The sequence below is a fragment of the Lepisosteus oculatus genome, chromosome 7, assembly GCF_040954835.1.
Source record: "Lepisosteus oculatus isolate fLepOcu1 chromosome 7, fLepOcu1.hap2, whole genome shotgun sequence".
Classification (NCBI taxonomy): domain Eukaryota; kingdom Metazoa; phylum Chordata; class Actinopteri; order Semionotiformes; family Lepisosteidae; genus Lepisosteus; species Lepisosteus oculatus.
Window position 1 is genome coordinate 30,831,736 of NC_090702.1, and position 27,869 is coordinate 30,859,604.

The 27,869-nt window shown below is 34.5% G+C and overlaps 1 protein-coding gene across 20 annotated transcripts in view; it reads right to left on the bottom strand.

The window, feature by feature from the left end:
* Positions 1–2,655: 2,655 nt before the first annotated feature.
* Positions 2,656–27,869, bottom strand: part of nrcama (neuronal cell adhesion molecule a) — a 122,037-nt gene continuing 96,823 nt past the window's right edge. For 9 of the 20 annotated variants that reach the window (XM_069192376.1, XM_069192382.1, XM_069192377.1 and 6 more), the window contains 12 exons: positions 27,184–27,409; positions 24,723–24,838; positions 24,044–24,248; positions 22,288–22,410; positions 20,841–21,017; positions 15,181–15,216; positions 14,551–14,616; positions 12,946–13,068; positions 9,791–9,946; positions 8,436–8,567; positions 8,265–8,343; positions 2,656–4,998 (listed from right to left, as the gene is read on the bottom strand). In XM_069192376.1, the coding sequence (XP_069048477.1) occupies positions 4,764–4,998; positions 8,265–8,343; positions 8,436–8,567; positions 9,791–9,946; positions 12,946–13,068; positions 14,551–14,616; positions 15,181–15,216; positions 20,841–21,017; positions 22,288–22,410; positions 24,044–24,248; positions 24,723–24,838; positions 27,184–27,409 (1,674 nt within the window). In that variant the 3' untranslated portion in view covers positions 2,656–4,763. The remainder of the gene's footprint in view (positions 4,999–8,264; positions 8,344–8,435; positions 8,568–9,790; positions 9,947–12,945; positions 13,069–14,550; positions 14,617–15,180; positions 15,217–20,840; positions 21,018–22,287; positions 22,411–24,043; positions 24,249–24,722; positions 24,839–27,183; positions 27,410–27,869) is intronic. The other 11 variants (XM_069192389.1, XM_069192384.1, XM_069192385.1 and 8 more) reach the window with 4 other exon arrangements.

Below are 27,869 nucleotides of genomic sequence, written 5' to 3' on the forward strand. Positions count from 1 at the left end.
TCTTGCTGAGACTAGCAATGTAGATATTATACTGTTAGGATTCTCAGGTGACAATAATGGTCCACAATTTGAGTGATGCCAATTTCAGTGAAGCGGTTATCCACTCAGGTAAAGTGGGATGGCCTTTTGTTTTTTCAGATAAAGTTGGGGCATCTCTTTCATCTGTTTCCATGCAAGGTGAGCAGAGCAGAGGCTAACATGGACTGCTTGGTCACAGTAAACACACTCCACCATCATTTGACCAGCTCTTGCATGTGGATCCATGACTAGGGACTACTGATGATCACATCTCCGGTCCCGTTTCTCTTGCCAGTCGTTATGAATGGATTTTATACACATCATGGGTGTTAGGCCATTGAAACCCCATGGATTCTGGAAGAAGTAGAAACTTCATCTGTCTTTGCATCCTTTGCAAAGTATGCCTTCTTCTTTCAGCTGCTTTATTGTTGATGTCTCTGTATTGTGTTGAACTTCTTTTTGTCACCTTCAACCTAACTACTATATCATCTGTGATTCTACCAAAACTCCGAATTGTTATAATGGCTCTTAGGATTAATGGTACATGCAAATGTTTTATTTTAGTAAATATATATGGTTAAACACCATGCAGCCTAATGCAGCACCCTGCATAGAAAACATTTTTTAAATTTCATACTTCCACATTTGAGCACAGTGGTACTTGTACATCTTTTCATTCTTTTATTCCTTTTATGCTCTATGCTAGTCTACACTAACATTCAGAGTCAAAGTGAATGCTATGATAGATATTAGGTCTTAGAAAAAACATTTTGTATTTTTTTTCAGATATTATTTCCTCAATTACACTGTGGAAATAATGCAATGTACTGTATTTAATAGTTTTCCATTGGATTTTCTGCTTTTAGACTCACTAGGTGGTAGTAAAGAATAAAACACACTATAATAAGATCATCACTGTATTATATGTCTAGATTTTTATTTTACCAGTAGAGTGATAAAATGATTCTTCATACAGAAAAACCTATATACAGTATGAGCTTTAAGCAGTTGGTTATAAATATGTTTTATAGCCTTGTATAACTTCTGTGTATATTTCCTACATGGTAAAAAATGAATAGTTTTTCAGTGTGTATCAAATAAAGCCCTTGTAGTGTTCAGTTTTCAGGAGCAACAAAACTGCTTCTTAAATCCCCATATTTAAAAGTTAGACTACCGTATGAAGCACATAAACCACAGCATATTGTAAAAAATGAGTTAAATAGAAGTGAAAAGTTAAACACTAGTACAAAAATGGCAGTGACACATTTCAAAATGTCTTCCAATATTTTTCAGTATATCAGTTTACTATTACAATGTGCAAAGATGTTTATTCACTGAATCTGTATATTATGCAAAAAGTTATTTATTTTTTCATTACTGTATCATGACACCACAAATAATGTAGATTCGGAAGTCTGCCTGAATGTTTAAAACTCAAGATGATGATTACTTTCTTTCTACTTATGCTCTAACTGAAACACATCTGATTGAATTAACATTGTTCTCCTCTTCCTAACACTAACATTCTGTAATTACTTTTCAGATGGCCTGGCTTGTTTTAATTAATACAGTTACAAAAGATACTGATTAAACATTGTTTTTGCTGAAAAGTAATGTAAGCGACTAATAGAAATGTATATATTGCTCCAATTTATTCCTTTCAAAAACACTTCTAAAACTAAAAATGCAATGCAATGAAAAAGTCGTAATTTCCCTTGCTTTCTATCAGCTGTGGCTCCTTATAAGATTTCTTTACACTGTATATAAAGATATTCAAAATGTTTTAGGTTATTGAAAGAGTGGAGTTTTCTGCTACACTATTATATTATAATAAAAACTGCTAAGATTGAGAGGAAAATAGATGTTAATTTACATCAAGTTCCAAGTGAATTCTGTTTCACCATTTAGAATCCTACTTAGCATTTAGTTCATAATTATACATTAAAATATGTGATGTATGTAGAATGGTAGAGCATTCTGTTGGAGCATTCTGTTACCCTGGTTACCATGGTAAACTGCATCCAGCTGCCTCGTTGAGAAGACCTTTAGCATACAGTGGGATTCTGCACGGTTAGACATGTTTCTCACATTACAATCACTACATGATGCAAATGTTTCTCACACTACAACATTGATCAATCTTGAATGCAAACTAATAAAACCACCAACCACTTAACAATTCACCAAAATCCGTTTCTAGTAGAAAACACCAACCAAGATTCATTCTATCCTCATTTTTAGTCATGTACATTAATTAGTAAACAGGAAGTATATTATTTGTTAAACAGGGTGATACTGTATATTGTTTTCTGCTCCTTTTTACCATACTAATTAAGCTGAAGTGTTTATTATTACTGAGACACACTGCACCCCTACCATTATTTAACTTTTTTATTTAATAGAATGTTCTATTATGGTTTGTCTTATCAGAATCTATACATTATATTTACTCATTCAAGAGTACAGTATATTTCTCTATAATGAATTAAAAAAGCTGAAATACCTTAAATTTTAAGCTCAAGAAAGGATGTAAGGTTGTAGTTCTTTTTAAATATTGTTTTGCTTTACACAGAATAAAAGATTTCCCAATGAATGTTGAATAATAGCCATTTAAGAAACAAATAAAAGAAAAATAAATTGTTAGTGAAATCCTGAAACCACATTTATTTTGATTCAAATACAAAATAATCTTGCGATATTACTGAATAACCAATTTGGCAGCCTTTCATGCACAGTCTCATTCAGCATCCACATTAACCAGAATGGCATTTCATACCTACAGTAACAGAATTGCAATTTCAAGAGGAATTTGTTTCTGGAGGCCTTTGTGGAGTTGGTTTTCTATAATGATGAAAAGGTGCATCAAGGTCAGAAAGAAACATTTGACACCTAACAAAAAATACAATTTGGAAGTCATACTGTGTTCTCTAACCTGCTTTAGAGCTAGTGAGAAACCTTTGAAAGACTTGCATTTTGTGAGTTACAAATTTACAAATTCACAGCAAAGGAAACTGTATAGTAGATAATATTCAATACAATGCACTTCACTGGCCAAAGTATTTCATACACAGTACATATCAGGCCTAATGAGTCTACAGCAAATTAGGGTATATTTACAAATTCAACAAAATATCTACACACAAAAGCATAAAATTAAATGTAAACTTGATGCAAGTTATGAACACCCAAATTATGAAATTCCAGTATTTTCACTCACAAGGCTCTTGGCATTTCTAAAAGGAGTACAAGTTTTAGGCCTAATTGAATTTTTAATCTTTGTGACCGAACTTCCCAGTTCTCCTGTGTGCAAATGGAAGTGGAGGAAGCATTTGGTAAGATGTCAACATTTTGTGTGTTTCCAATATTGCTCCATTGCAGAGGTGTTTTTGAAAATGAGAATAAACAGAAAACAATTAGCAGCTACTGTACTTCTCAGACATTACAGCTGCTACAGTATGTAATTGACAAAGCAAGGGAAACTACATTAATAGTCTCCCTATAATAGAATTATGGAATGGATATACTTAGTACCTTTATGGTTAATGATTTCAATTACTGATAGTTTAAAAAAGTATCATGTGCAGCCATAATAGTTAAGAAGCACATGCTAAGATGTTTTCTTATATTTTCCTTTAACCAAAATGAAGCTTTTTTGTGAATGAATCTAGAAATAATACTGTGTCTACAAAGGCACTATTCACTGAAGGACGCTCACCACCCATTTTGTGAGACTGCAAGAAGAGAGACAATTGTTTTGTTTTAAACATTTGAGTGGACATACAGTAAGCAGACTTTTTGTTCAATGCTAAAGGCAGGACTCTGAAACATTAACACACACATTTTAAAAAAAACACCTTTACATCACTGGCTGCCTTGTTGGTCGGAATTGCAAATACAGTAGCAAAAATCAGTGTGTTATGTTTATGGTTTTTGATATTTTTAGGTTGTTTGAGCATCCTTTTTAATTAGTGCAATTGCAATATGAAAAATCTCTGTTGAAAAAAATTACTACACTGACCCAAGTCTTGGTACATTTGTGAGAGTATGCTGAATCTTTAAAATATTAAGGTGACTACAAGTACTATAAGATCAGAGCCCTATGCATAAACATACATCCTCAATTTCCAATCTATATATATTTTTTTTCTGCAATTATATACAAACAGCTCCTGTCTTGCAAAAAGACATATAATAATAGCTATACATTTAGTCACAATTTCCAAAGCAATGTCCACAAAGACATTGATGCCTTTTTTAATATAATACCAATATAACACTTTGACAATAAAACAAAATTCATACCCAGTAATTCAGATGTGCACGGTTTAGTCAAAAATGAATCCACTGCTTTAACTGCATACACTACGTTTTTCTTTGTGTGCTATAAAGTGTGATAGAAGATTATTTTTAGTTATTATTCTCATGCACTATATTAGAAGCAGATGAAAGATGTTGGGTTTTATGCAGTTTACTTGCCAATTCATTATGATTAGAAAAAAATATATTTATGCAAAGAATAACAGAACAAAAACATATCCCAGTTCTCTTTATCACCAAGCATGTTAGGCAGTCTGCCTATTCTTGCCATACATTCTCCATATTGCTTTTATGTTCTCTTAGAGCACCTAGCCTATTTCTCTTGTCATGGTTTCATACAGTATGTGCATGTAGTGGCAGGTCACAGTGTAATGGAACAGCCTGTGAAATGAACGTGTACAGTCACTTGAGAAGTTCCAACTTCCAGATTACACAAAGGAGTTCATTGCATTAACTGGAGAAGGAGCTTCAGAACTCTCATTTCCTTCTGCGGTATCCTTTTCCTTCTTTCCGCTATACTGTCCAATAAAAGATCCATCTTCGTTGAACTGTCCTTCTCCGCCTTCTCCGTAGTCAACTAAACTGTCGTCACTGTCCTCTTTCTTAACTGTCCCATTGGAAGGAGTCCGGCTTCCTTTTAATGGTTTATGGTCTTCTGTGTCACTACGAAACAAATAATATTCAGCCATTTTAGGTGTCAATTTCTTTCTGTTTTCAATGGAGCAAAAAAGGCAAAAAAACATGCCACCAATATACATTAGATATGCATGTCCTTTATTATACATAAATATGTTAAAATATATCCTGCAATGACTTGAATTAGAGTGTGGCTCACACGTGCTATTAGAAAACAATGCAAATTTAATCCATTTCCCTATTTTATGATGATATTTGGTTAAACCTTGATTAATAAAACCCAACACGTAATGGACAAAAAACAAAAGTGATTAATCCAACAGCGAGTGGTTGGATTTCATCATGAAACAGGGAACTATTTTCATTTTTGTTTACTTTATTTTGATATCCCCTGTAAGCCAGTAAATGCTAACAAGTCATTGATTTTATGATAGATGCTAGCTGTGTATTGTCATCAAACACTTTTTCACCAAAACCTTTATTGACAATGAAAAATGAAAATCCAACGCAGTGATGCAAATAAAATACAAAGCATGACTTCAGCCCAAAAATAATAACAAACAACCAGAGGACCAAGTAACTGCCAAAACAAAAAAAGCTGTTTTTGGCTGACAGTTAGTCCATGTTAACTATAATAATGATAGCCAGAGATGGTTCATGGCAGTGAATGATGCATAAGTATCACTTAAGCGATTTTAAAAAAGCTTTTCAAAGTGCCATTAATATTAGGCAGACACCACTGACTGCATAGTCATGTGTATCATGTTGCGCATGCCAGACTTGCAGTTACCTCCTTACCTTTCAAGTGACCTATATTTCCCATTATAAAGAATGCAGAAGAAACAAATGAAAGTTGTCTAAGAGGAAAAGTGAATTCTTATTCCTGTCAGTCCTGACCCCACAATCTGCCATGAAATACTTAATGAAAACACAATTATTGCATCACGAGTAATAACGTTTTTTTGCAATAAAACTGTATTGCAGCTTCAAAGAATGGCATCTGTTAACCCCTGTTTGTCTGTAATTTCTACATTGACATCTTAAGTCTTTGTCTTTTACTAATGATGATTATTAACAATAAATACAATGAAAATTCTCAATAGGGCAATTAATGTAGGTGCCACTACTGAATCCTTTCTGATTATAATGGTACAGAGTGCTTGAACATCTCTTACAAAACAGGAAAAGTCTAACATAACAAAATAGTTTTGTTATGTTAGACTTTTATTATGTTATAGTTTTATTAAACTAAAACTATAATAAAAAGGTCCTACAGTAAGTACAAGTGATCAAGAATTATGCTACTTTCTACTAAACTCTATGTTTTTCTGCTTTTCTAAACATTTTCTGCATTTTGCAATCATTTTGACCTGCAGTACACTTCTTTGGATTTATCTAATACAGTATTTTATTTAATTAATCTATAGAAAAGTGGCTAAGTGGTAAGTGCGCATTTAAGATTGATTACTTCTTCAATAACTATTACCTTAAAACAGGCTTAATCATGTCAAATAAAAGGCTTCCAGTAAAGTCAAAACACAAAAGAAAGTGTATTTTATTTGTATCTTTATTGACTAATAGTTTGTGTCAGTTTGGCTAAAAGGGATGGTATTTCTAGAAATTGTTGTATATGCTTAACACTCAGAAAGACTTTATATTACACATTTTGCCTTTTGATTCACTACAATGACTTTTCCATACTTGAAAGACAGAAAATATTTGTTACTTATTTTTTAAATGATGTACTGAATGGCAAAGGCAAACATTTACACAGAAACTTTAGTATTGTGTACATAGATATACTGTATATTTCAAATGCATATGTCTTCTTCCATATTTATTACATTTTAATCCACTCCAATGAAGACATTTTTACATCAAGCAAATTATAAATTTAGTAGCCATGCACATCATACAACATTCTTTTTATAGCATAAGGTTTAAAGCACTTGACTATATATAAACATATACATTTAAAATCTAATACATTATATAAAAGATAAATAATTAAAAGCAGTGGTCTGACTATCATATACCACAGAGTAAGTAAATCTGAACATTGCTTAAGAGAAAAATCTTAACAGCAAAACAGAAGTAAAGTGCATAAAAGAACTGTTCAAGATTGCAATTGAAGAAGTAGCCTTACAAAACAAAAGAGCTGGTTTAAAAAATGTAACTTCGTTAAGACTGCCATGTTATACACACAACTGTGCAAAACAGATTAGGCACAATCTGAAGCTAAAATATATCTGTGATGTGAACATCAATAATTTAACAGCCCCCACAAGTATTTTTACCTAATTAAATAACTTTGATAGTTATTAATATAGCTGAGTTTGGGTCAACAGAAACTAAGTTTTTTATTGATCAATATTGAATTTGTTAATCAGGATCTACAAAACACGGATCACAATAATTCAAAGTAGCTTAGCATACATATGCAGCTAATAAGAAGGAGCTAATCTATCAAAATTTCTAATCAAATCTAATAGAATCAGACAGGTGTTCCTTGTCATTAAAATAATGTATTTTTATCCAGCATTGATGAACCAAAAAGGATACTTTATATATTACAAAATAGAAATGAAAATTTTTGTTTTCAGTTATCTGAAAACAAAGAGGCTAATATCGGCAGAAAATCAAAAACTTTGTTTTTTGAATAAAACAGAAAAATAATTAAAAAATCAATAGGACAGTGCAAAATGTCTAGAACTTTGCACAGTGGTGTATATGTGTTTTTTAATTAATCTGTATAAAGAAGTCATTTTAATCATTCATATACATACTGTATTTCATACAAAGTTAACAGTTTTGATGAATGAAGATTCACACATGATTTAGAAGTGAACAACAAAATATGTAGGCCTCTCATTGGAGCGTGTATACATTTTGTCAAGATAACGTTTCTGTTAAGGTTTTGCTCCAAAAATTCACAATATCAAAAAATGAAAATCACAGGATGGCCTTACAGCACAATGTAGCAAAACAAGCCATGTGCAGAAGGAACAAGAGTTGTCCACCACTCATACAATATAGTTAGATACATCATCCCATGACACATTTGTGCTTTGGCTAAAATAAGGCTTAATGTTCATTATACTAACATCTGCATGTTTTCTGTTATTTCTTTAATCTGTCATCAATTTAAAGTCCACCAATTGCTTGCTTTTTCATGTGCAGCTGTAGTTTAAAGATGTACAGTATACTTTCCAACAATAAATAATCTGATGCTCCAGACCTGCTGGTACAAAATTGCTCCATGAGTATTGTAAGGGCACAGAGGCACTTCTCACCTGTATTCACCGAATGTCCCATCATCCTCTTTCATTGGTTGGATTTCTGGGTCTGCATGAGCATCTTCCTTTTCTTTCACTGTAAAATTAGAGTAACGGACATGTGTGTTCTAGAAAAACAGCTCTTTCATGTTGAAGACTCCAGACAACGCATACAGAAATTTAACTAACCTGGGTACTTGCCGCCTTTATTTCTTTTTATGAAGCATATTATCAGCAAGACCAATATAAGGAGGGCAATGGCACACATCAAGCCAATGAACCATCCCTGGGTGGCAATATCTACCTGTCGACTTGCCATCGCTAGACACATTAAAAACAAAGGAAACAAAGAAGATGTGTTAAAGAAAATTCAATTCAGAAATTTGTTTTTCTGAAACATTTGGGAAATGAAAAAAAAATTATCCCAGATTAACTTTATTCACTAAATTACTTTGTATTTAAAATCCTCATTTCCACACACAGTGGCAGTGTTAATAAATAGAATTACAATCGTCAGACAGTACCTTAAACATACAGAAAGCAATACGGTACATACAGTAGATCTGACATGTAAAAATAATCCTTCTTGTCCCTTAAAAATGTACTTGGCAGTATATGCTTTGTGTGCAAAGTGGAAAAGCCAATGGGTTAATAATTACAAAAGAAATATCAAAAACATGCATGAAAGGGTCCATGCCAGGCAACATAAAATACTGAAAAGATGATGTTATCAGAAACATCTCTGCATAAGCAGCTTGTTATGCTGTTTGATTTAAAATATCAAGTCAGCGCTAATACTGTATGTCTGATCCCCATATTAAATCAACATCTCTATGCAAAAAAGGTACTTAAACAGTACATTCTGAAGCTGGTCATTAAGAATACAGTACAGACAGTACTAAATATAGTAATCCTCTGTTTAATACAGAAAAAGAATCCATCTAATACATAATACAACATAATCTAAAAATCCAACTGAAGCTACACAAACTGTGAGCCTTCTGTAGATGTACCGTATATTGACTCCCTTTATTCAAAGACATTTTATATCAACATTTTTTATTCTGAACTTCATATTTTACTTTCAGTATTGGAAAGCTACTGTAACCAACATGAATAAATAACTTTTATGAAAATTATTCAGAGACAAAAACAGTTCAAGAAAGGAAATGGAAACATTACTGACAAAGCAAATGAATTGAGCATGAGTAACAAGCAGAAAACTAATTTCACTATTTAAGAGTGCAGGAAATCTAAACCCTGATAAGATCACAGCGTATGGTTAATATTAAAACTCTGAAATTTGCAATACAAAAAGTTGTTTTTGAGATTTCTTAACAAATTAAATAGTCAATTTAAATTTTTATTCTACAGGGCTTCCCATGCACATGAGCACTATCTATTTTTTTTGTAAATAGTGAAAATGCAAGCAAACAAAAATATATCAACGTTTCAACATTTTGAATGGAAGATTTTCCTGGAGATTCAATTTATCAGAAAACATGAGGCAGAATTTTGTTTTTTGCCGACAAGTGCTGCCTCACCTGGAACAGTTATAATAAGCTCTTCCGTACTCTGAATTGTTTCATCGGATTGATCTTTAGCAACAACTCGTACTTTATATGATGTTCCTGGCTTTAACCCTTTTATCAAAAAGGACTGAGAGCCATTTACAAACTCTTTTTTCCAATCTTCTTTACCTAAAAGATTTTAGGAAGAGAATGAATTTGAAAAAAGGAAATAAACCTACATTTGGAGTTCTCTGAATTATCAAGACGTTTAATGCATCATCACTGTTGTTACATTGACACATGCTCATTGTCTAGTTCTTATTGATTAACTGAATACTATGACAGTCTTACTAAGATTTACTCTTAGAGACTGATTAAAATGAAATCTGGGGTTGACAGTAGTAATACTGCTGTATCTGACAAGTTAACACATTGTGTTAAAAGCAGTGGCCAAACAGCAAATTATTCATAACAAAATAAAACAGGAATAATGTTTATGTTACTTCTACATTTGTATTGTGACTATTAATTATATCATTAAAGGTTTAATTTTTATTTTCTCTATAAATCTAACTGCACACTTTCAAGGATTTTGTCTTGTTCTTAATTTTAGTTCTTTAAATGCATTTTAAAAATATAGATTAATTTAATAACTTGGAATGCAGGTGCAATGTTTAGAAATATAAAATCATGCTTATACCAAAAAATTTACTAGAAAGAGGTATTAACCACTGCTTTACGTTTTCAATGTTTTGGAGTATCAGATATATGTAAAAAAAAAATTAAACTGAAAGTATAATATATACTGTATAATACTGTATAATATATAAACAATTGAATGTTATAGGGTGTCTTTAACATTTTAATTTAAATTTAAATTATATGTATATATACAGTGCTTCGGATTTGAAAAGGGTTGGCAAGTGAAATTTTGCAGTACTAAGCCACTTTCCGGGTAACTGTAACTCTTAAATTCATATCATACTTGAATTTATAGATTTCATTTTTTTTCAACTATTGCTGGTTTAATTTAATGAACAGTAATGAACAGTGCAACTACTGCACAAATATTTTGTACTTGCAAACATTTTAGTCAACATATTTTATTTAAATAAAAAAGAGAAATTATTTCAATGGCAAAATGGCATATCCAATAGTCCATACAAAACACACTAATAAACAAAGGCATTTTGCATTATTAAACAGGTGGATAGTTACAAAAACAAACTCCAAGGGGCACAATTTGGTGCAATTAATTTTAAGGATCTCTACCATTCCCCTACAAAAACCGAAACACTGCATGAGTTTGCAAAAATATATAATAGGTCCCGGATATACTGAAAAATACAATACATTACAATACTATATTATACATGAGGGGTCTCGAACCTAGTTCCTGGAGGTCCTGCTGTCTTTTGAGTTTTGTTCTACCTGTGTTCTAAGTTATGTATTTGGTCTAATTATTTAATGAACTTCATGATTGTAAAACTTCAAACTAGGCTCAGGGTGTTTTAAAAAGTAATTGAAATTTTCAAAAAAGGGACATGAGTACTTGAGTATTTCTCTTTGAAAAATCTTAAGAAAAACTTCTGTGTATATCAAAGAAAATGTCATGTCATTTGCCAAACCGCTTTATACCATACAGTGTTGCAGGAAGCTGGAGCCTAACTGGCAAGCAACAAGTGCAAGGCAGGGTACACTCTGGACATGGTGCCAGTCCATCGCAGGGCAAAAGCAAGCCAATCTTACATGGGGACAATTTGGCGGCCAAGGTAAAGGCCAAGGAGGGAAATTTGGTCTGGACACTGGGATAACTCCCTACTCTTAACGAGAAATGCCCGGGGATTTTTAATGACCATTGAGAGTCAGGACCTCGGATTAACTACTCATCCGAAAGATGGCGCCCACAACAGTATTGTGTCCCCGCTACTATACTGGGGCATAAGGACCCACACAGACCGCAGGGTGGGTGCCCCCCACTAGTCCCACTAACACCTCTAACAGCAAGCAAGGTTTCCCAGAAGGCCTCTCATCTAGATACTGACCAAGCTTAACTCTGCTTAGCTTCAGTGCATGGCTAGTTGAGAGCTGCAGGGTGATATGGCTGCTTACAGTATATCAAAGACAATAATAAGACTAATTGTTTAATTGCTTACTGGGGGCTGGAACAAAAAACAGGAGATACAAGGACCTCCAAGAACAGAATCTGAGACCCCTGCTAAAAGCTACAGGAAAAATACTAAGAGTACACAAGATGCGTACAAAATAAGTTTGGCAGTAGGTGAGAAAGAACCTTAGCTTTGTCTTTTTATCAAAATGAATAAAAATACGCAGAACAGTCATATAACAGAGACAAAAGTATCTTTTTGTAAACTTTGATAGAAAACAGTTTCAAGGACACTTTGCAGCTCTACTTTTGGAGGTAGATTGATTATTGATGAATTGATGAATGATTAACAACAGTAATTTGATTGAATTGACTTGTCTAACAAAAATGAATTGATTATTTAACAAGATTTAGGATGGACAACACAACTGAACTCATAATATATCACCTTACAAAAGGGTTGGGTGATATTGATTTTCATTTCAAAGCTGATCTTAATTAACTGAAATTAATTGAGAAGTTAAATCACCAGTTTCCTGGCCCATGATCAGAAGCTTATGGGAAAGCTCCCAGGAATTCTACAGGGCTATGCATGTCCCTTGAGTTAGCCTACCAAAAAACTCATTAACGACACAGAGGTGGAGAAACATGTACAGTACATGTTTGGAGACATACTGTATTGCTCCTTTTCAGATCAAGAGATAAAATAGCAAGGGATTAAATGCAAATTGGAGTACAGACATTGTTTCTACCTGCTCTGAGCATCACTGCAGAAACTCCTTTAAAAGTGCTGTTTTGCAACAGCTCAGCTATCTTTATCATGCCCTCCTCATGTCCATATGTATAGTCCTATTGTGACTGATAGCCTTGGCTACAAGTGTACAAATGGACAAGTGTTGTAGCCTGAACTCAAACACTCAGATGCCAGAAAATGTTCTGCAAATATATTTTATTCAGTAAACCTATAAACTGCTGACAAAGTTGCAAGGTCTCTGAGTCACCCACCACCTAACTCTTTAGTGCCAGTACCGGTAAGGTTTAACAACAAATCTTAAGAGCAACTAGTGAAATGATGGCTTACTGTTTTCTACTATATATTCAACATAAACATTCTTATCTGGTCCCCAGTACTCCCAACTGATAAAAGCCCCATCCTCTGACACGGAGGTGCTAACGTTTCCAAACGCGGGAACAACGGGACGCACTGAGTATGTAACAAGAGAGAACATACACTGTAAAACTAACAGGTCAGAAAGAGGTTAATCAGCTGGAAGAATGATTTATTGTCAACATGTAAATCTAAAAAAAAATAGACAAAATTTCACATAGGTGCAAATTCCCTTGGTCAAAGGTTAAAATTAGTTTATCTCTCGGCATTATCTCTCTTTAGTTTTTCTTTAGATTTCACATAGATGCAAATTTCCTTGGTCAAAGGTAAAAATTAGTTTATCTCTCGGCATTACTTTAGGAAAGGGACACCAGATCTAAAGATATGCATTACTTCTGTTTAACACTTGTAACAGTTTTTTCTGGATACTAGTCACATTAAACTAATATGCAATTATCCATTTAATTGAAGCCGATTTAATTTTTAAAGTGTTTGAGAATATAAGTCAGCTGTATATTACTCATTTAATTTTTTTTATGTCTAATGTTTGACAATGCTTGTTTTGTACAATATCCATTTTGACAAATAGACAGCAAATGTGACATTAAATATTACATATTCAAAATTTAAGGTAAATCTACTGTTATTTTTGCTAATATTTTTACCTTAACAAATTAAACTTGCAAATTACTCCTATGTAAATCGTATGTAAATAGCATGTGAACAGCATTAAATCAGGCAAAATCTTTACTGAAACAAAGGTTTTAATTAGAACCACCCACTCTTTTCATTTGAAGTAAATCTGGGAGCCAGTTGTTAATCTCCTAAAGCCATATTATAAGCCTTGTACCAGCACAGGGGGAATAAAAAAGAACACATTTTCTCTAAGGATATTCAGCTGTAAGAGACTAAACTTTTGTTTCAGTTAAACTAGCAGTGTTTATTGTACAACACAGCATATTCCCGAGTGTCTTATAACCAGGAGAATTACAATTGATCTGGGGAGTTATTCAACTCTCATTAACAATGCCAGCTCATAAGTACTTGGCCAGTAAGATACCTGAAGATACCGGGCAAGTCAGGAGCTGCTATTCCGTGCGACTCTGAGGAAAAACCTTATTGATTCAAGCCCACCCAGCTCTCATAGTGTTTTGCCAGTTATTCAATGCTACTTGAGTAATCTTTATACAATGTATCCAATGTAAACTGGGGCACTATCCCAAACCAGAAATATCTGGACTGCAGGACATAACCTGTGCTCTGATTAAATGTCTTACCAGTCATGATACTGAGACACTGGAACTAGTACAGTATATCCAGGTCACACAAATAATAGTATAATAGTTACCCACTGGTGTGCAAACTTACAATAAATTGTAACGCACATGTATTCAATTACACAGATAATTGCATACTCATGTTTAAAAATTGATTATATTAAAAAGAAGTATCACTATTACAGTTAAAGTTAAAGTGACAAATGTGATATACAGTAGAAGGAAAAAGTCTTCTGAAATATTTCAGATCTCTAGAAGGTAATACTCATTAACAGCTTCTTGACTATAGAAATCGATGTACCCTTGTGGAATGGGGGGCGCAGAGTTTGTATAAGAGGGGAAGTTAGAAGAGGGGATTCTGTGTATCCTGGAAGAATATGGAAAGGTATAAGGTAAACGACATAAAAGACACTAGAATGTCAGGCAATTGAACACAGTTAGAAAGACAGTAAAAGACACTTGAAAGTAGCAGGCATGCAATACGTACAATGTCATGCAAGTTACTTAATGAGCAAGCAAGAAAATCTAAAATTTTGAAAGAAAAATTTATATTTTTAGATATGAATGACGTTATCTGGTACATACTTAAAGTAGAACACAAAGTTAAAACATATAGATCACTGAAAGAAAGATTTAGCAAGAAACATTTTACAAAAGCATCTTAATGTGAAGGATTTGTCACTTGTTGGTACTACCACTTGTGTTGTGTCAATGCATGTGAAATGTTTTGAACAGAATACATTGTAGTTTTCTAATATGTATACATAGCTGTGACTTCAATGCACTGCAAAAGCCTTTGGACAGAATTTTAAAAGAGAGGTACATGCAAATTCAGATTTCCTCTCTAAGGGTAAATTAGCAAAGCTCTCTCTTAAAATAAAAATCATTTTATTCAATGACATGCAATCACTTGATTCCATTATGATTTTACCTTTGCCCGCATCTACTGCGGACTGAAGAAAATGAGCTTTGAAAAAAACATAGAAACAAAGGGAACCAATGTAAATTCAGGAAGACAACACAGAGTAAACTGCAAAATGGTACCTGTTTTCCTAAAGGAGTCAATCAATTTGAAGGACAATATTTACAATGCAAGTGTCAGCAATCAATCATGTAAGGTAAGGCAAACTGTGTAATAATAATTTCTTATCTCTTTGGAATACTTTACAATTAAAGAAGGAAAATAAACAAATTGAATCCAGTTAGGAAAATAGGATCTACAAACCAGTCAAACTAGAAAACACTGAAACATTAGTTTTTGAACTACTGTACAGTGGATTGATTATGTAAACTAATCAAGGACCCAGAGTCTAGAAGATGCTTCACTCAAACAATGGAGGGGGTTCAGCCTTTACTGTATGTAAAATACAAGGTTAAATAAGCAGCCTTAGATCTCTTTACAAGTGTAAAATACATATTATTCTCTGAACACACCAAAAAAAAAAAGATTACTTTAACACTGAATGTACACAACTCATTATACATACAGTACAGTATATTAAGCAGAACAGCATATGGTCTCTGCCAATATGATAAAATTAAAAACTAAATTCAGTTCAATTACACAACATATTTTCCCAGACAAAGTCTTAAATTTTAATATATATATATGTGTGTGTGTTAGTCTGGCCAATTGTACGTAAGTAAGAAGACTGAAAACCAAATGAAAAGACTAACATTTAGGTAAGATATTTCCCTCATCCATGTGCAATGATTCTTCCAATGTCTCTTCTAGTAAATCAGCCTGATCTACAGGCTGTGCTTCTGCAACAAGATGATAGATCTTCTCTGCAAAACAACAGTAACGTTGCACCCAGAATACATCTAGCTCACTAAATTATTGCACTTATACAATCACTTATTATTGCATTTTCATTAGCTTTCAACAGTTTAAAAAAGGAAATACACTTTCATGTACATAAATGAGTGCAGATCATAAAACTGAATTTAACTGTCAGAATTTTAACCTCTTGTCTTTCAGTCCAGGTCTCTACATATTTAGTTGATAAATTTGAATAATTTGATAATTTGAAATTAGAAGATGAGATTTAAATTTTTCCCATATGTTATATTGTCATATACTGTATTATACTGTAATGGATATGGAGCCCCATATTAATAGATGCTTACATTTGCATTGATTGTAACAGATTGTAATAATAAACAGATTTATGGGTGTAAATAGTTCCCTGTGAGGGGGCTCTGCATGCAGGAGTCAAGGCGAGTGTGAGTAGAGAGACACCTAGTGGGCTAGTACAAACTGAGATCTATCCACATGCAGAAAGGTCCCCTCATATCCCTTGTCAGGGGATACAGAGAGGAATGAGCGTCCCACAGTTGGGGGCTCTGGGGATTTGTGGGTGTTTGGTGTGTGTATCAGACCTGTTCCCTTGCTGTTATTGTTGCTGTACTATATGTAATGTACTTTATGTTTGGTACACAGCTTGACAGGAGTAGTTTGACTCTTACTGTATCAGTCAGATACATCAGATAATGATATTGGTTTCCTCACACTATTAATTAGTACTGTGATTCAAAAATGTGATTCAAAAAGAATATGGACCATAAGCTCTAATGTCATGAGAAAATGGGAAAGAGAGAGAAATATAGGCAACATACACCAGACAAGATCCTTACGATGAAACAGCAATCAGATGAAACCCCTCCGTCTTAAAGCATTCAAAATAAAACAATTTTCTATAAAGGGAAGACACAAACTAACTATATAACAAAAAACAAAACACCAAAAACTACATAACAATTACACATAGTGTACACAGAATAAGTACAGAAAGCACTGAAAATCATGTATTTCGTAGTTTTGAAGCATTCTTAAATCACACAACTGCTATTGGCATCTTAAATGCCGAGGAAATTATGCTGTTGACCTAAACACTTCACCTGTGTGACCTCACTTTAGTAATTTTATAGCATCTGATGACAATCAGCTCAGCACAAAATGGTGACAGAATGTAGGATTTTCTCTTTGAAGGTAAAGTGTTAAAAGCAGTTCATTAACAGCCACTTGAGATTTGATTGCCTTAAATTTATGATTTATGTAAAATTACAGTAGTTACTATGGGGATACTGATCAAGTGTATTTTCATTATCATGCAAATGTACACTGTATTTAAGGTATGGTACTGCATACAGATGTAGCCATTCAGAATGCACATTAAAACCTCATAACTCATTTCTTACTTTCACTAGGAATGACAACGCCCAAAATCAAAGAGTGATGAATTATTATGGAGTGGATTTTGGCTTAACCTGCTTGGCCGAGGTCCGACCTCCTGGCCATAGGACAAGGAGGCCAGGACCCCCCCCGCAGTATAACCAAGGGGTCGCTGCAGAGGTGGAGTTGGGGTGAAGGTGGGATACAAAAGTCACACGCGAGGGAGAGTAGGAAATTACGTTGGTATTTATAGCGTTTGGTGGAGGAAGGATGATGGGAGTGATTGTTAATTACTGACAGCTGGGTACGATTGAGCGTGGTTGTTGTCATCCCTCCAGAACTTTTGTTATAAAAACTCCATTCATTTTTGTGATTCACTGGCCAAAGATGATTGATAAGTGGCACTTGTGGTACATAAGATAGTGAAAACATGAGTTTCCTCCAACAATAATACTTTTTATATACTTATTTTATATACTTAAATGAGTTTCTGAATGGCAATAGTTAACAATATTAATTTATGAATATAAATGTATTTACTGTAGGTGGTTGTGGGAAGGCATTCCACTTTCTTCATACTTAATCTAATTTAACTTGTCACCTGTGGTTATTTTGGAAACATTTTGTGTGTTTATGATGTTCTTATTTTAATTACATTTCCTAGCATGATTGTCGCAGTGAAAAACATAAAGATTGCTAAAAAAATTATTCAACCTGAGTGTCACTTTGGTTCAGTGGTAGCATTTTCACATGTGAGCTAGAAGGTCTTGGGTTTGCTTCCTGGCCAATGTGCTAGTTCTGATTTTAAGAAATAAAGACTTTCTGTAATATTTAAATCAAATATGTATATAGTATTTTGGATATGTTATATAAATACCACAAGATGGATATTGATAATATACACCACAATATTTATATGTAATTATTTTCTAATTATTTATAATACATGTTATATACTACATTATTAATTATATATACCACAATAGTTATACGTAATTAGTTTCAAATTATTAAAAATACATGAATGAATATGGACGGATCACATGACACACTTTCTCTGAGTCCTGTTCTGCAATGAGATTCACTGAGGGCTGTGATCCTCCATCCAGGTACTGAACAGGCTCACACTTACTTAGCTTCAGTGGGCTGTAAGTTGTGGCTCAAAAAGGTGATACAACTGCTGGCTTACTCTCTGGTGCTCAAATGACCAGATTAATTAGTTTTCCTAAATTTGTTTATGGTAGTTTTAACATGTTTGCTACACTTGAGGAGAAACTGAACCTGAAAGATTTTGCGATCTCGGTATTGAGTGCAATATACAGGAAATCACAAAAATAACCTACCTTGGGCCAAGGTTATTTACCGTTGCTAATTTACTCAAACTTTGACCAAGCCAATAGAGAAAGCAATGGAAAAAGTGAACGATACATTGATTTAGACGTTTTTTGTGGATTAGGTTAGTTGTTGTTACTAGACTGACAGATAATTGCACAAATTTATCAACAGGTTTTTCTTTTTTTTATTTCTATGCTGATCGTTGTTTCTCGGAGACCCTTACTAAAATGAGTGAATTTATCAGAGTGTCACGAAACAGTTCTTTCCGGACCCTGTGACGACACAATCCGATGTAGTGAGGATACACTGGGGAAAAAGTCATGCAGAGGACGGGAATGAAGACGGGGGCGTGTCCTAGGTGCGCTGGTGTACGGGGAAGGTGTGGCCGAGGCAAACAATCCAAAGAATCCAAAATACATAGGCGAATCCAAAATACGGGCAAAAGTCCATGGCCAGGTGATCCATCCAAGACAAGGGATTTAAAAACAAGAACCAGGGTCGGAACTGGCAAGGGGAACCGGAACAGGCAGTGAAACTTAAAAACATAAAGGAGCCAGGCACAACCAGGTCCCGGGATCGCACGATATGGAAACCAGATGCAGAGCACGGAACTGACTGAGTGTCTGGCACAGGGGTACGGGAAGGAGGCTGGAACAAGGGGCAGGTGCACAGAATTATATCCAAAGTGAAAAGAGCCGGAGCGCCCTTAAGGAGGAGGGACTACAATCGTGACACAGAGGTGATGCCACAAACATGGGAACAGTCCTGCACAGCACTCCAATTCACTGTCCTCAAACATCACCAAGTTAAAATAGTTTTGTAAAGAGGAACGGGCTAAAACCAGTCAAAACTGATGCAAGAAATGATGAACAGCTATAGGAAATGTATAGATTTTTAATTAGTATGATGTGCTCTCTTTGTGCTGTATAAAGTAGCACTGTTAAAGTTGTGCTTTTTGTGCTGCTTTGGTTCCCGAGATGAAGCACTTTTTTTCAGCACCACTACAGTGGCACAGGAGAACCTGACTCTTTTGCTTTTTACTGCACTAATTGTGTTTATTCATCCTTAAATATAGTATGATACCATATGGTTTTAAAGTCATTATAGTATATATAATATATATTTTTTATAATTTATTATCTTAAATAAAATTAAGATTCCAAATGATTTTTTATTTAAATTAGCATTAAGGCAGATATAGATTATTTAAATGCTTATGTTAACCTAAAGAAAATATCGCCCTCACAATGGCCTACAACAACAAACTATTCTTATATATCCTGCTGAGTAATTCTGTTTTTGAAACAGCTTTACATTTATTTTTAATATAAATTTAATATTTAACATACTATGATATATAAAATTAATAAAGATGTCAAATATCGTATATAATTTACATTTTATTATGGGACAAAGATTTTCCCCACAGGGCCGGGCATTGGCTGGAATTCGTAGCCAGGCATTTCATGTGACAGCCCACACGCCACATTAAATATTCACTGCACCAACTGGCGGTTTACCAAAGCAGTGCAGTCCCACATTAGATTTTTAGAAAAAAATAAAAAGGTTTATTGTGTTACCACACGTTGTAATGAAGTACGCAATTTGCAGTATGGCGCATTATCCATCATGTATCCTGAATGGCTAGATCTGTATATACAGAAAGATGCTTCACATGTTTTTTCTGTCATTCATTTTCTTAAGATAGTTAAGTTTTCTTTGAACAATTTACTTTTTCAAATCAAAAACATTTCTGAACCATAATAACACTACATGAGAGTAAGACTTAAGCATGCCTGCATTAACTGCATTGTAAACATCCAAAAAGATCACTTCAAATAAGAAGACATTCTTTAAGATAACAGATTTGGAAATATAGCAATAAGCATCTTGAAATCACATTTACTCTGGGTGAATACACTCATTGTTTAAGAAAATGTTAACATGTAACTACTGTAGCAAAATTCTAAGATATATAGCGTATGAGACCAGAATTAAAATGCTAGTGTTACATAGATACCAACCACCAAAAAATATTTTTAAAGGTATTATTTTCCAAAAAAGCTTGTCACCTAACTTACCTTCATCCATAATTGTTGCTGCCTCTTCTGTTTTTGTCGGTCCTGCTCCTATTACGGTATGGGCATTTAAGTAAAATTTGTAGTAAGTGTTATACTTCAGGTTACTCAGTGTCCAATTGGTTTCATTTGCAGGTATGAAAATTGTTTTCAGAGGCCCAAGTTCATTGGTGCTGTTAACTTCAAAGAAAAGGTTTAATGGGATTAGCAACATTTTATTACAACCCATTTATTTCAGAAAACCAAGGGGTATCTTGTAGCTACACCATAAACACATCAACATTTAACATTTCTTTCCCGCAATTCTCTATTTCTGCTTAGATTGTAATTCGCTGTACTTACAGTATATATAAAATGATAAAAGCTTATACAAAGAACGGTCAAAAATGAATAGTGTAAGTGAACAACATTACACCTCACAAGATATAAAGAAATGTCACTTGATTATTAAAAAGTGTGAAAACTGGAAACTCATGTGGTCATGGGATGCCTTAAAAGACCTGGACTTTAATAATAATGTTTCTTTATTAGCCCTCTACAATTTCTTGCATTAGGAATTCATCTTTTCGCATACCCCAGCTTTTTTTTTCTCCAAGGAGACACAGACAGGGAGAGAAGCTTGGGGTCAGAGCGCAGGGTCTGCCATTGTACAGCACCCCTGGAGCAGTTGGGGTTAAGGGCCTTGCTCAGGGGCCCAACGGAGTAGGATTCCTCTGCTGGCCGTGGGATTTGAACCGGCAACCTTTCAGTCACAGGCGCAGATCCTTAGCCACAGAGCCACCTCTCTGCCCATTTACAGCCCCCAAATGTCCTGTCCTTAAGACATACATGTCCTTGAACATGGTTAAGGTGATATTTGATTCTCAAAACAGTTTCTGCAACTCAGCACTGCAAAGCTGTAATACATATTTTTGTTGTCTGAATGCCTTTCTGTAAATTAACCCTCATTCAATATCACTTAAGGCAAAATGTAAGCTGAACTTACAACTGAGCAATAAAATGCCTTTTATTATATTTTTCTGCCACTTCAATATTTCAAGTGTCATTATACTGGCTGCTAAAAAATGGACAGACGTTTATGGCATATAAAATTATTCATACTGTCTGTTCATAGGCAATGTGAATCCTCTCTGATTTCAGAACAGTTATTCCATAGGATTCTTAGATAAAAGGCTTGTGTCTCAGTATAACAGATGTTTCTTTCACGACTTTCGTCTACTTTATCCTCCAAAATGACATAGCCATTAAATTGTGTTTCAGTGCCAATTTACCCTTCACTGATTTAGACATTTTCAAATGCATCTGCATTTTCTTAGGCAAGATATTTGGTCAACAGTTTTATTTTTTCACTGCAGTACTGGTATGGAGAGAACACAGTTTATGTGTAACATTACAACTGCAAAAAAGAAAAATTCGCTCCAAGAACAATGTTGTCAATGACCAAACTCACTTGGCTGGTACTTCAGTGTGTAACCTGTCAAAATTCCATTGCGATCAAAAGGTGGGCCCCACTCCAAGGTCAAAGAGTCAAGCACTGCATTTGTAATCTTCAAATATGTAGGAGTACCAGGAACTTGAAAAAAAAATAAGTTGATAACAAATAGTATGTAAAGGATTAAAACAAAACAAACCACTCTTCATTAATTCGAATACACTCATACCCTAGTATAAGAATGGTCGGTATATGACTTTTCGCTAATCTGAACATTGTAATTCATCATAGGAACGGAATTTTGCTAATCCAAACTTTGATGTTCAAAAGTGGCCAGTTTTGGCCGAGAACCTATTGCGAACATCTGGATTCAGCACCACCGAACAGCTGTCTGTTTCTGCGCGGGTGCAAGACATTGTGGTTAAGGTCACAGTAAGGCAGCAGTGCTTTGTTTACATTCACAGTGAAACCCCGTGCTGTCTTCTTGTCATTTAAGGAAGAGAAAAATATTTTTTTGCGTAATAGTCAACAACAGTATGCACATCGTTCTAGCCGATCTCTTGGATAGCAATCTACTACGAAAGAATGAAAAATTTAAATATGTTATCATTAATTATTTTATAGCTATAGTTGGCTTATTTGAGTAGAACTGCATTGTTCACTAAGCTTGCTATAATGTTCTGTATGGTATTATATGTTTAGAGTGGTGTTTGAGTGAACTCTTTGCTTTGGAAGGGGGTGGAATTTTCCCCATAAGAAATAATGGAATTTTTCATTTCGATTTCCGATCTACCACCTTCCAAACAGTTTGTTTGAACGAATTAGGTTCAGGTACTGGAATATTAGTGTAAAGCTTTAAATTGAAACAAATTGTTTCAAAATCATTGCATGCTAAACCCATAACTGTTCATTCAAGTTTGAACAGAAAAGGCAAAAAAAAATATTAATTTTCTATTTTCAGTCCTAATTTCAGCCCAGTAAAGTAAATGTTATTTTTCACTATACAATTACTTGTCAATCGGTATTATTCAGAAACAGAATAGCCATATTGGTGTATAGTTAGGTGTGTCTGTTTCAAGTTTCTTTGGTTTCTACTATGTTGAGATGTTTACAACTGCATGAGAAATGAGAGGTGATGGCATACTGAAATAGGCATAATGAAAGGCAAATTAGAAAACTAAATTAACTTTAATTAGTTTTAATCACATTCTAAAATTACATGAAAACATACAGTTATAAAGTATGCACATAACCAGAGGCCAGAGCCCTGTCTAACTTATTTGGTTGCTAGTAACGACTTGATCCAAGAAATTCTTCCGGTTTTGAGGCAAGCTACTTTTAAAAAAGTAATTATTTGCAGTTACACTTTACTTATGTTAAATATTACTTCTTAAAATTAACAAGAAGTTGGGGAAGAAATAATTTTAATAATTCATCAATTATAGTGATCTATGTAGTATGTGTATGGTTACTATGTTAAATAATGCATTTCATTTTAAAATAACTGATTCTTAATTTGAAAATAGTATTCTCTTGCACAAGTTACTTTAAGGGATTACTTGTTCAAGTAATATTCCCCCAACACTTATTTATTCCCTCTGTTTCTTTTAAGAAAAAAATCTTAAAATAACCTGACAATGCATTAAATATGCATTAGACATCATTACATTTTACAGTATATGTCACTACACCGAAGAACACTGTTGCTGTATTTTGGTCTGAATAACTTAATGAAATAATTTTCTTACTACCAAGCTCTCAGCCATAACCATACCTCCTTCTGGAGTTTCAAACTGCTGATTGGGACTAGATGGTCCCTCCCCTTTTCCATTGAAGGCTCTGACATTCAATGTATAGAGGCTGAAAGGGTGTAGCCCAGGTAACTTCCCATGAGTCTTGTTTCCAGTGAATGTCAAAATCTGTTGCTCTTCATGTTGGGGATTCTGTTTGGATAAACTTCTCTCCTTCCAGTAATAAATCTGTAAAAAATATGTAAATGTGAAAAGGACAACATAATAAAAAAAATAGAATTTACTCATGAAAATTGGTTTCAGGTGATCACAGACATTCAAAAGATTTAAAGATCACACAGGCTTTGCTGTGTATGTTTTAGAATAATTAAAAGTCAACTAAAAGCAACTATAAGCAATTAATTTATTGTTTTTGATTAATTTATTAATTATATGGATAATCCAATTATTAATATCTTACTGAACAATTCTGACTTCTTAAAGATCAGACTTGACAAAGATTATGTCAATGTGATTACCTGTTTGATTAGTGAGGAATAACTTATTTCAGTTTGAAATACAAAATACATTTGTTTAAATTCCAAAAAGCAGAATGGAACAAAAACAAATGGTGAACATTCCTCATCTTACTTCATTCTTACTACATCTTAAAATAAAATTCAATCTCAGCAATGGAATAACATTTTTTATTTACTTGCATACCTTATATCCTTTCAATCGACCTCGAACACTTTCTGGAGGAATTGGATCCCAATGAACTTCTGCAAGTGTGCTGTTCAGTGCTCGTACATCCACATTCTCAGGGGAGACCATTGGCACTGCAAAATAGCCAATTTTATTGCTATAATGAAAAATCCAATGACTAAAATACAAAATACATATCTTTAACATCTCACATATACTGTAAATCCTTCAAAATTATATGTTTTCTCGAATTATTTAATCACTATCAAATGACAATGGGGCTTATTGCTATATTGTTATAGTAACATGGTCTTAGCAGGTTGTTTTTCTTAAATTTACTTGCTTTGTCCAGATCACCTCTTTTGTGAGGCAGGAAAATTGATTTAATTCTCTGGAAGTTACCATAGATTGATATCTGATATAAATATCTTAGTCTTACTTCTCAAAGGAATTCAATTTAAAAAAAAAATAAATATTGAAAAAAATAATATTAAGTCCTTACACTTTTATAGTGCTTTTATGGACACTCCACTCAAAGCACTTGACAGATAATGGGGACTCCCCTCAACCACCACCAATGTGCAGCATGTACCCGGCATCCATAGTGTGCCAGTATGCTCACCACACATCGGCTATCAGTGGGGAGGAAAACAGAGTGATGAAGCCAATTCATAGATGGGAATTATTAGGAGGCCATGATTGGTAAAGGCCAATGGGAAATTTTGCCAGGACACAGGGGTTACACCCCTACTCTTTTCATGAAATGCCCTGGGATTTTTAATGACCTCAAAGAGTCAGGACCTCAGTTTTATGTCTCATCCAAAGGACGGCACCTACAGTATTTTACAGAATACTGTCCCTGTCACTATACTGAGACGTCACCTCTTCATTGCCTGGCTCCCTGGACCCACTGCAATTTGCATATCACCAGAACAGATCAACAGAGGATCCCCACTGCCCTCCATACTGCTCATTCACATTTGGATAAGAAATTAACATATGTGAGAATGCTGTTTGTTGATTACAGCTCAGCATTTAACACCATAGTGCCCTCAAAGCTTGTCAGCAAACTCCAGGACCTGGGACTGAACACCTCTACTGTAATTGGATCCTGGACTTCCTGATGGGACGTCCAAAGGTGGCGAGGGTGGGCACCAACATATCCTCTACGTTGACTCTAAACACTGGAGCCCCCCATGGCTGTGTACTTAGCCCTCTCCTCTATTCCTTATTTACCCATGATTGTGTCGCCAGGCATAACTCAAACTTCATCATTAAGTTTGTGAATGATACAACAGTCATCGGCCTGATCACAGATGGTAAGGAGTCTGCGTACAGGGAGGAGGTTTAAAACCTGGCAGCATGGTGCCAGGATAACAACCTCTCAGTAAGACTAAGAAGATGATTGTGGATTATAGGAAACATCAGGGAGGAGGTTACACACTTATCCTCATCAACAGGACTGCAGTGAAGAGGGTCAGTGGTTTTAAGTTTCTGGGAGTTTACATCACAGAGGACTTAACCTGGGCTCACTACATCAACATCATGGTCAAAACAGCATGGCAGCACCTATTCTATCTCCACAGGCTAAAGAAGTTTGGCATTCCAACACATATCCAGACCAACTTCTACAGGTGCACTATTGAGAGTTTACTGACTGGCTGCATCACTGCTTGGTATGAGAGCTGCTCCATCCTGGATCGCAAAATACTGCAGAGTGGTGAAGTCAGCAGAGCTCATTAGCGGCAGTGAGCTATCAAACATCCAGGATATCTACTCAGCTAGATGTCTTAAGAAAGCCAGCTCTATTCTCAATTACCTCAGCCATCCAAGTCATAAACTGTTTTCTCTCCTACTATCCGTTAAACGGTATCGAAGCATTCAGTCAAAGACCAACAGATTACGGAACAGCTTCTACCACCACACATTAAGACTGCTAAACAGACAAGCTGCAGTCACCTTCAGCAACCACCCCTAATGGTCTTTGTTAAATGGTCAGGTTACATGGACATACAGTACAGCATTTGGCATACTGCATCTTGTACTATTTGGACATAATGCATTGCATACACCCTGTATATGTAGCAGTTCTATTTATATTGAGTTTTTAATTCAATTTATATTGCACTCTTATTATGTAACCTTGTTCTGTAACTTTTAATTTTGTAATTTTTATTTTATGTTCCCCCCCGTGAGCTCACAGAAAAGACATTTAATTGCCAGCAATTTCTGCCGCACGCTGTATCGTTGTGCATTTGATAAATAAACTCTGATTGATTGATTGAAGCATTCCTAGGCATTTGCGATGCTAATACAACTGCAGCAGCATTGTGTGTGATATGCTTACTCTGCCTGATTTTGTAATACTACAAAGATTCAAGGCTCTTCAACTATGAGGCTAGATAAGCCAGAGTCACATATTGATGTGTTCCAACGTCTTTTACTTTATGTTTTATCGGTATAAGAAAAGAGTACTCACAATCTTCTCCTGAGTATCCAATGACAGTTGATGGCTCAGGAGCACTTCCATAGTCATTTACAGCTTGTACCTTCACCTCATAAGGGACAAAGGTTGGTGTCTCCGAAACTACAAACCTAGAAACATTTGCAACAGTGACAGAGTCCCAGTCTTTATCCACATCCTTCTGTCTCCATATAACTTTATACTGAAGTCCAGGCCCATTTGACTGTAACCCTGTCAAAGGCTGCAATAAGGAAGCAAATGAGATTATAAATGGTGCACTAGGAATATTTTCATTCAGATCCTGAGACATACCAAAATAATCACAAAACTGTCATGTTTCACATGTATTAAATATAACTGCTGCATTTGTGAAAACCTCATTGTTTACTTTTGATACCTATAATGCAGCTTGTTGCCTAATTTACACCATCGTTTTCATTTCAGCAGCAGAGGTAATCCCAAGATGTACAATATACTGTAGGTAATTTGTACCCAATAAACCCAGTGTTGAAAGACTTCTTAGGACTGGACAATCATATGTGTTAAGTATTTTTTTAACTCAGAAATAAAAAATCTGAGTTAATGTTTCTTTAATACAACAATTCCCTTTCTTTAGGAAAATGAAACAGTAGTGTAACGTAAGTTTCCTGTGTATTGTCTTTTATGAAACCATTATGACCAAGGTGTACTCCTATTCTACT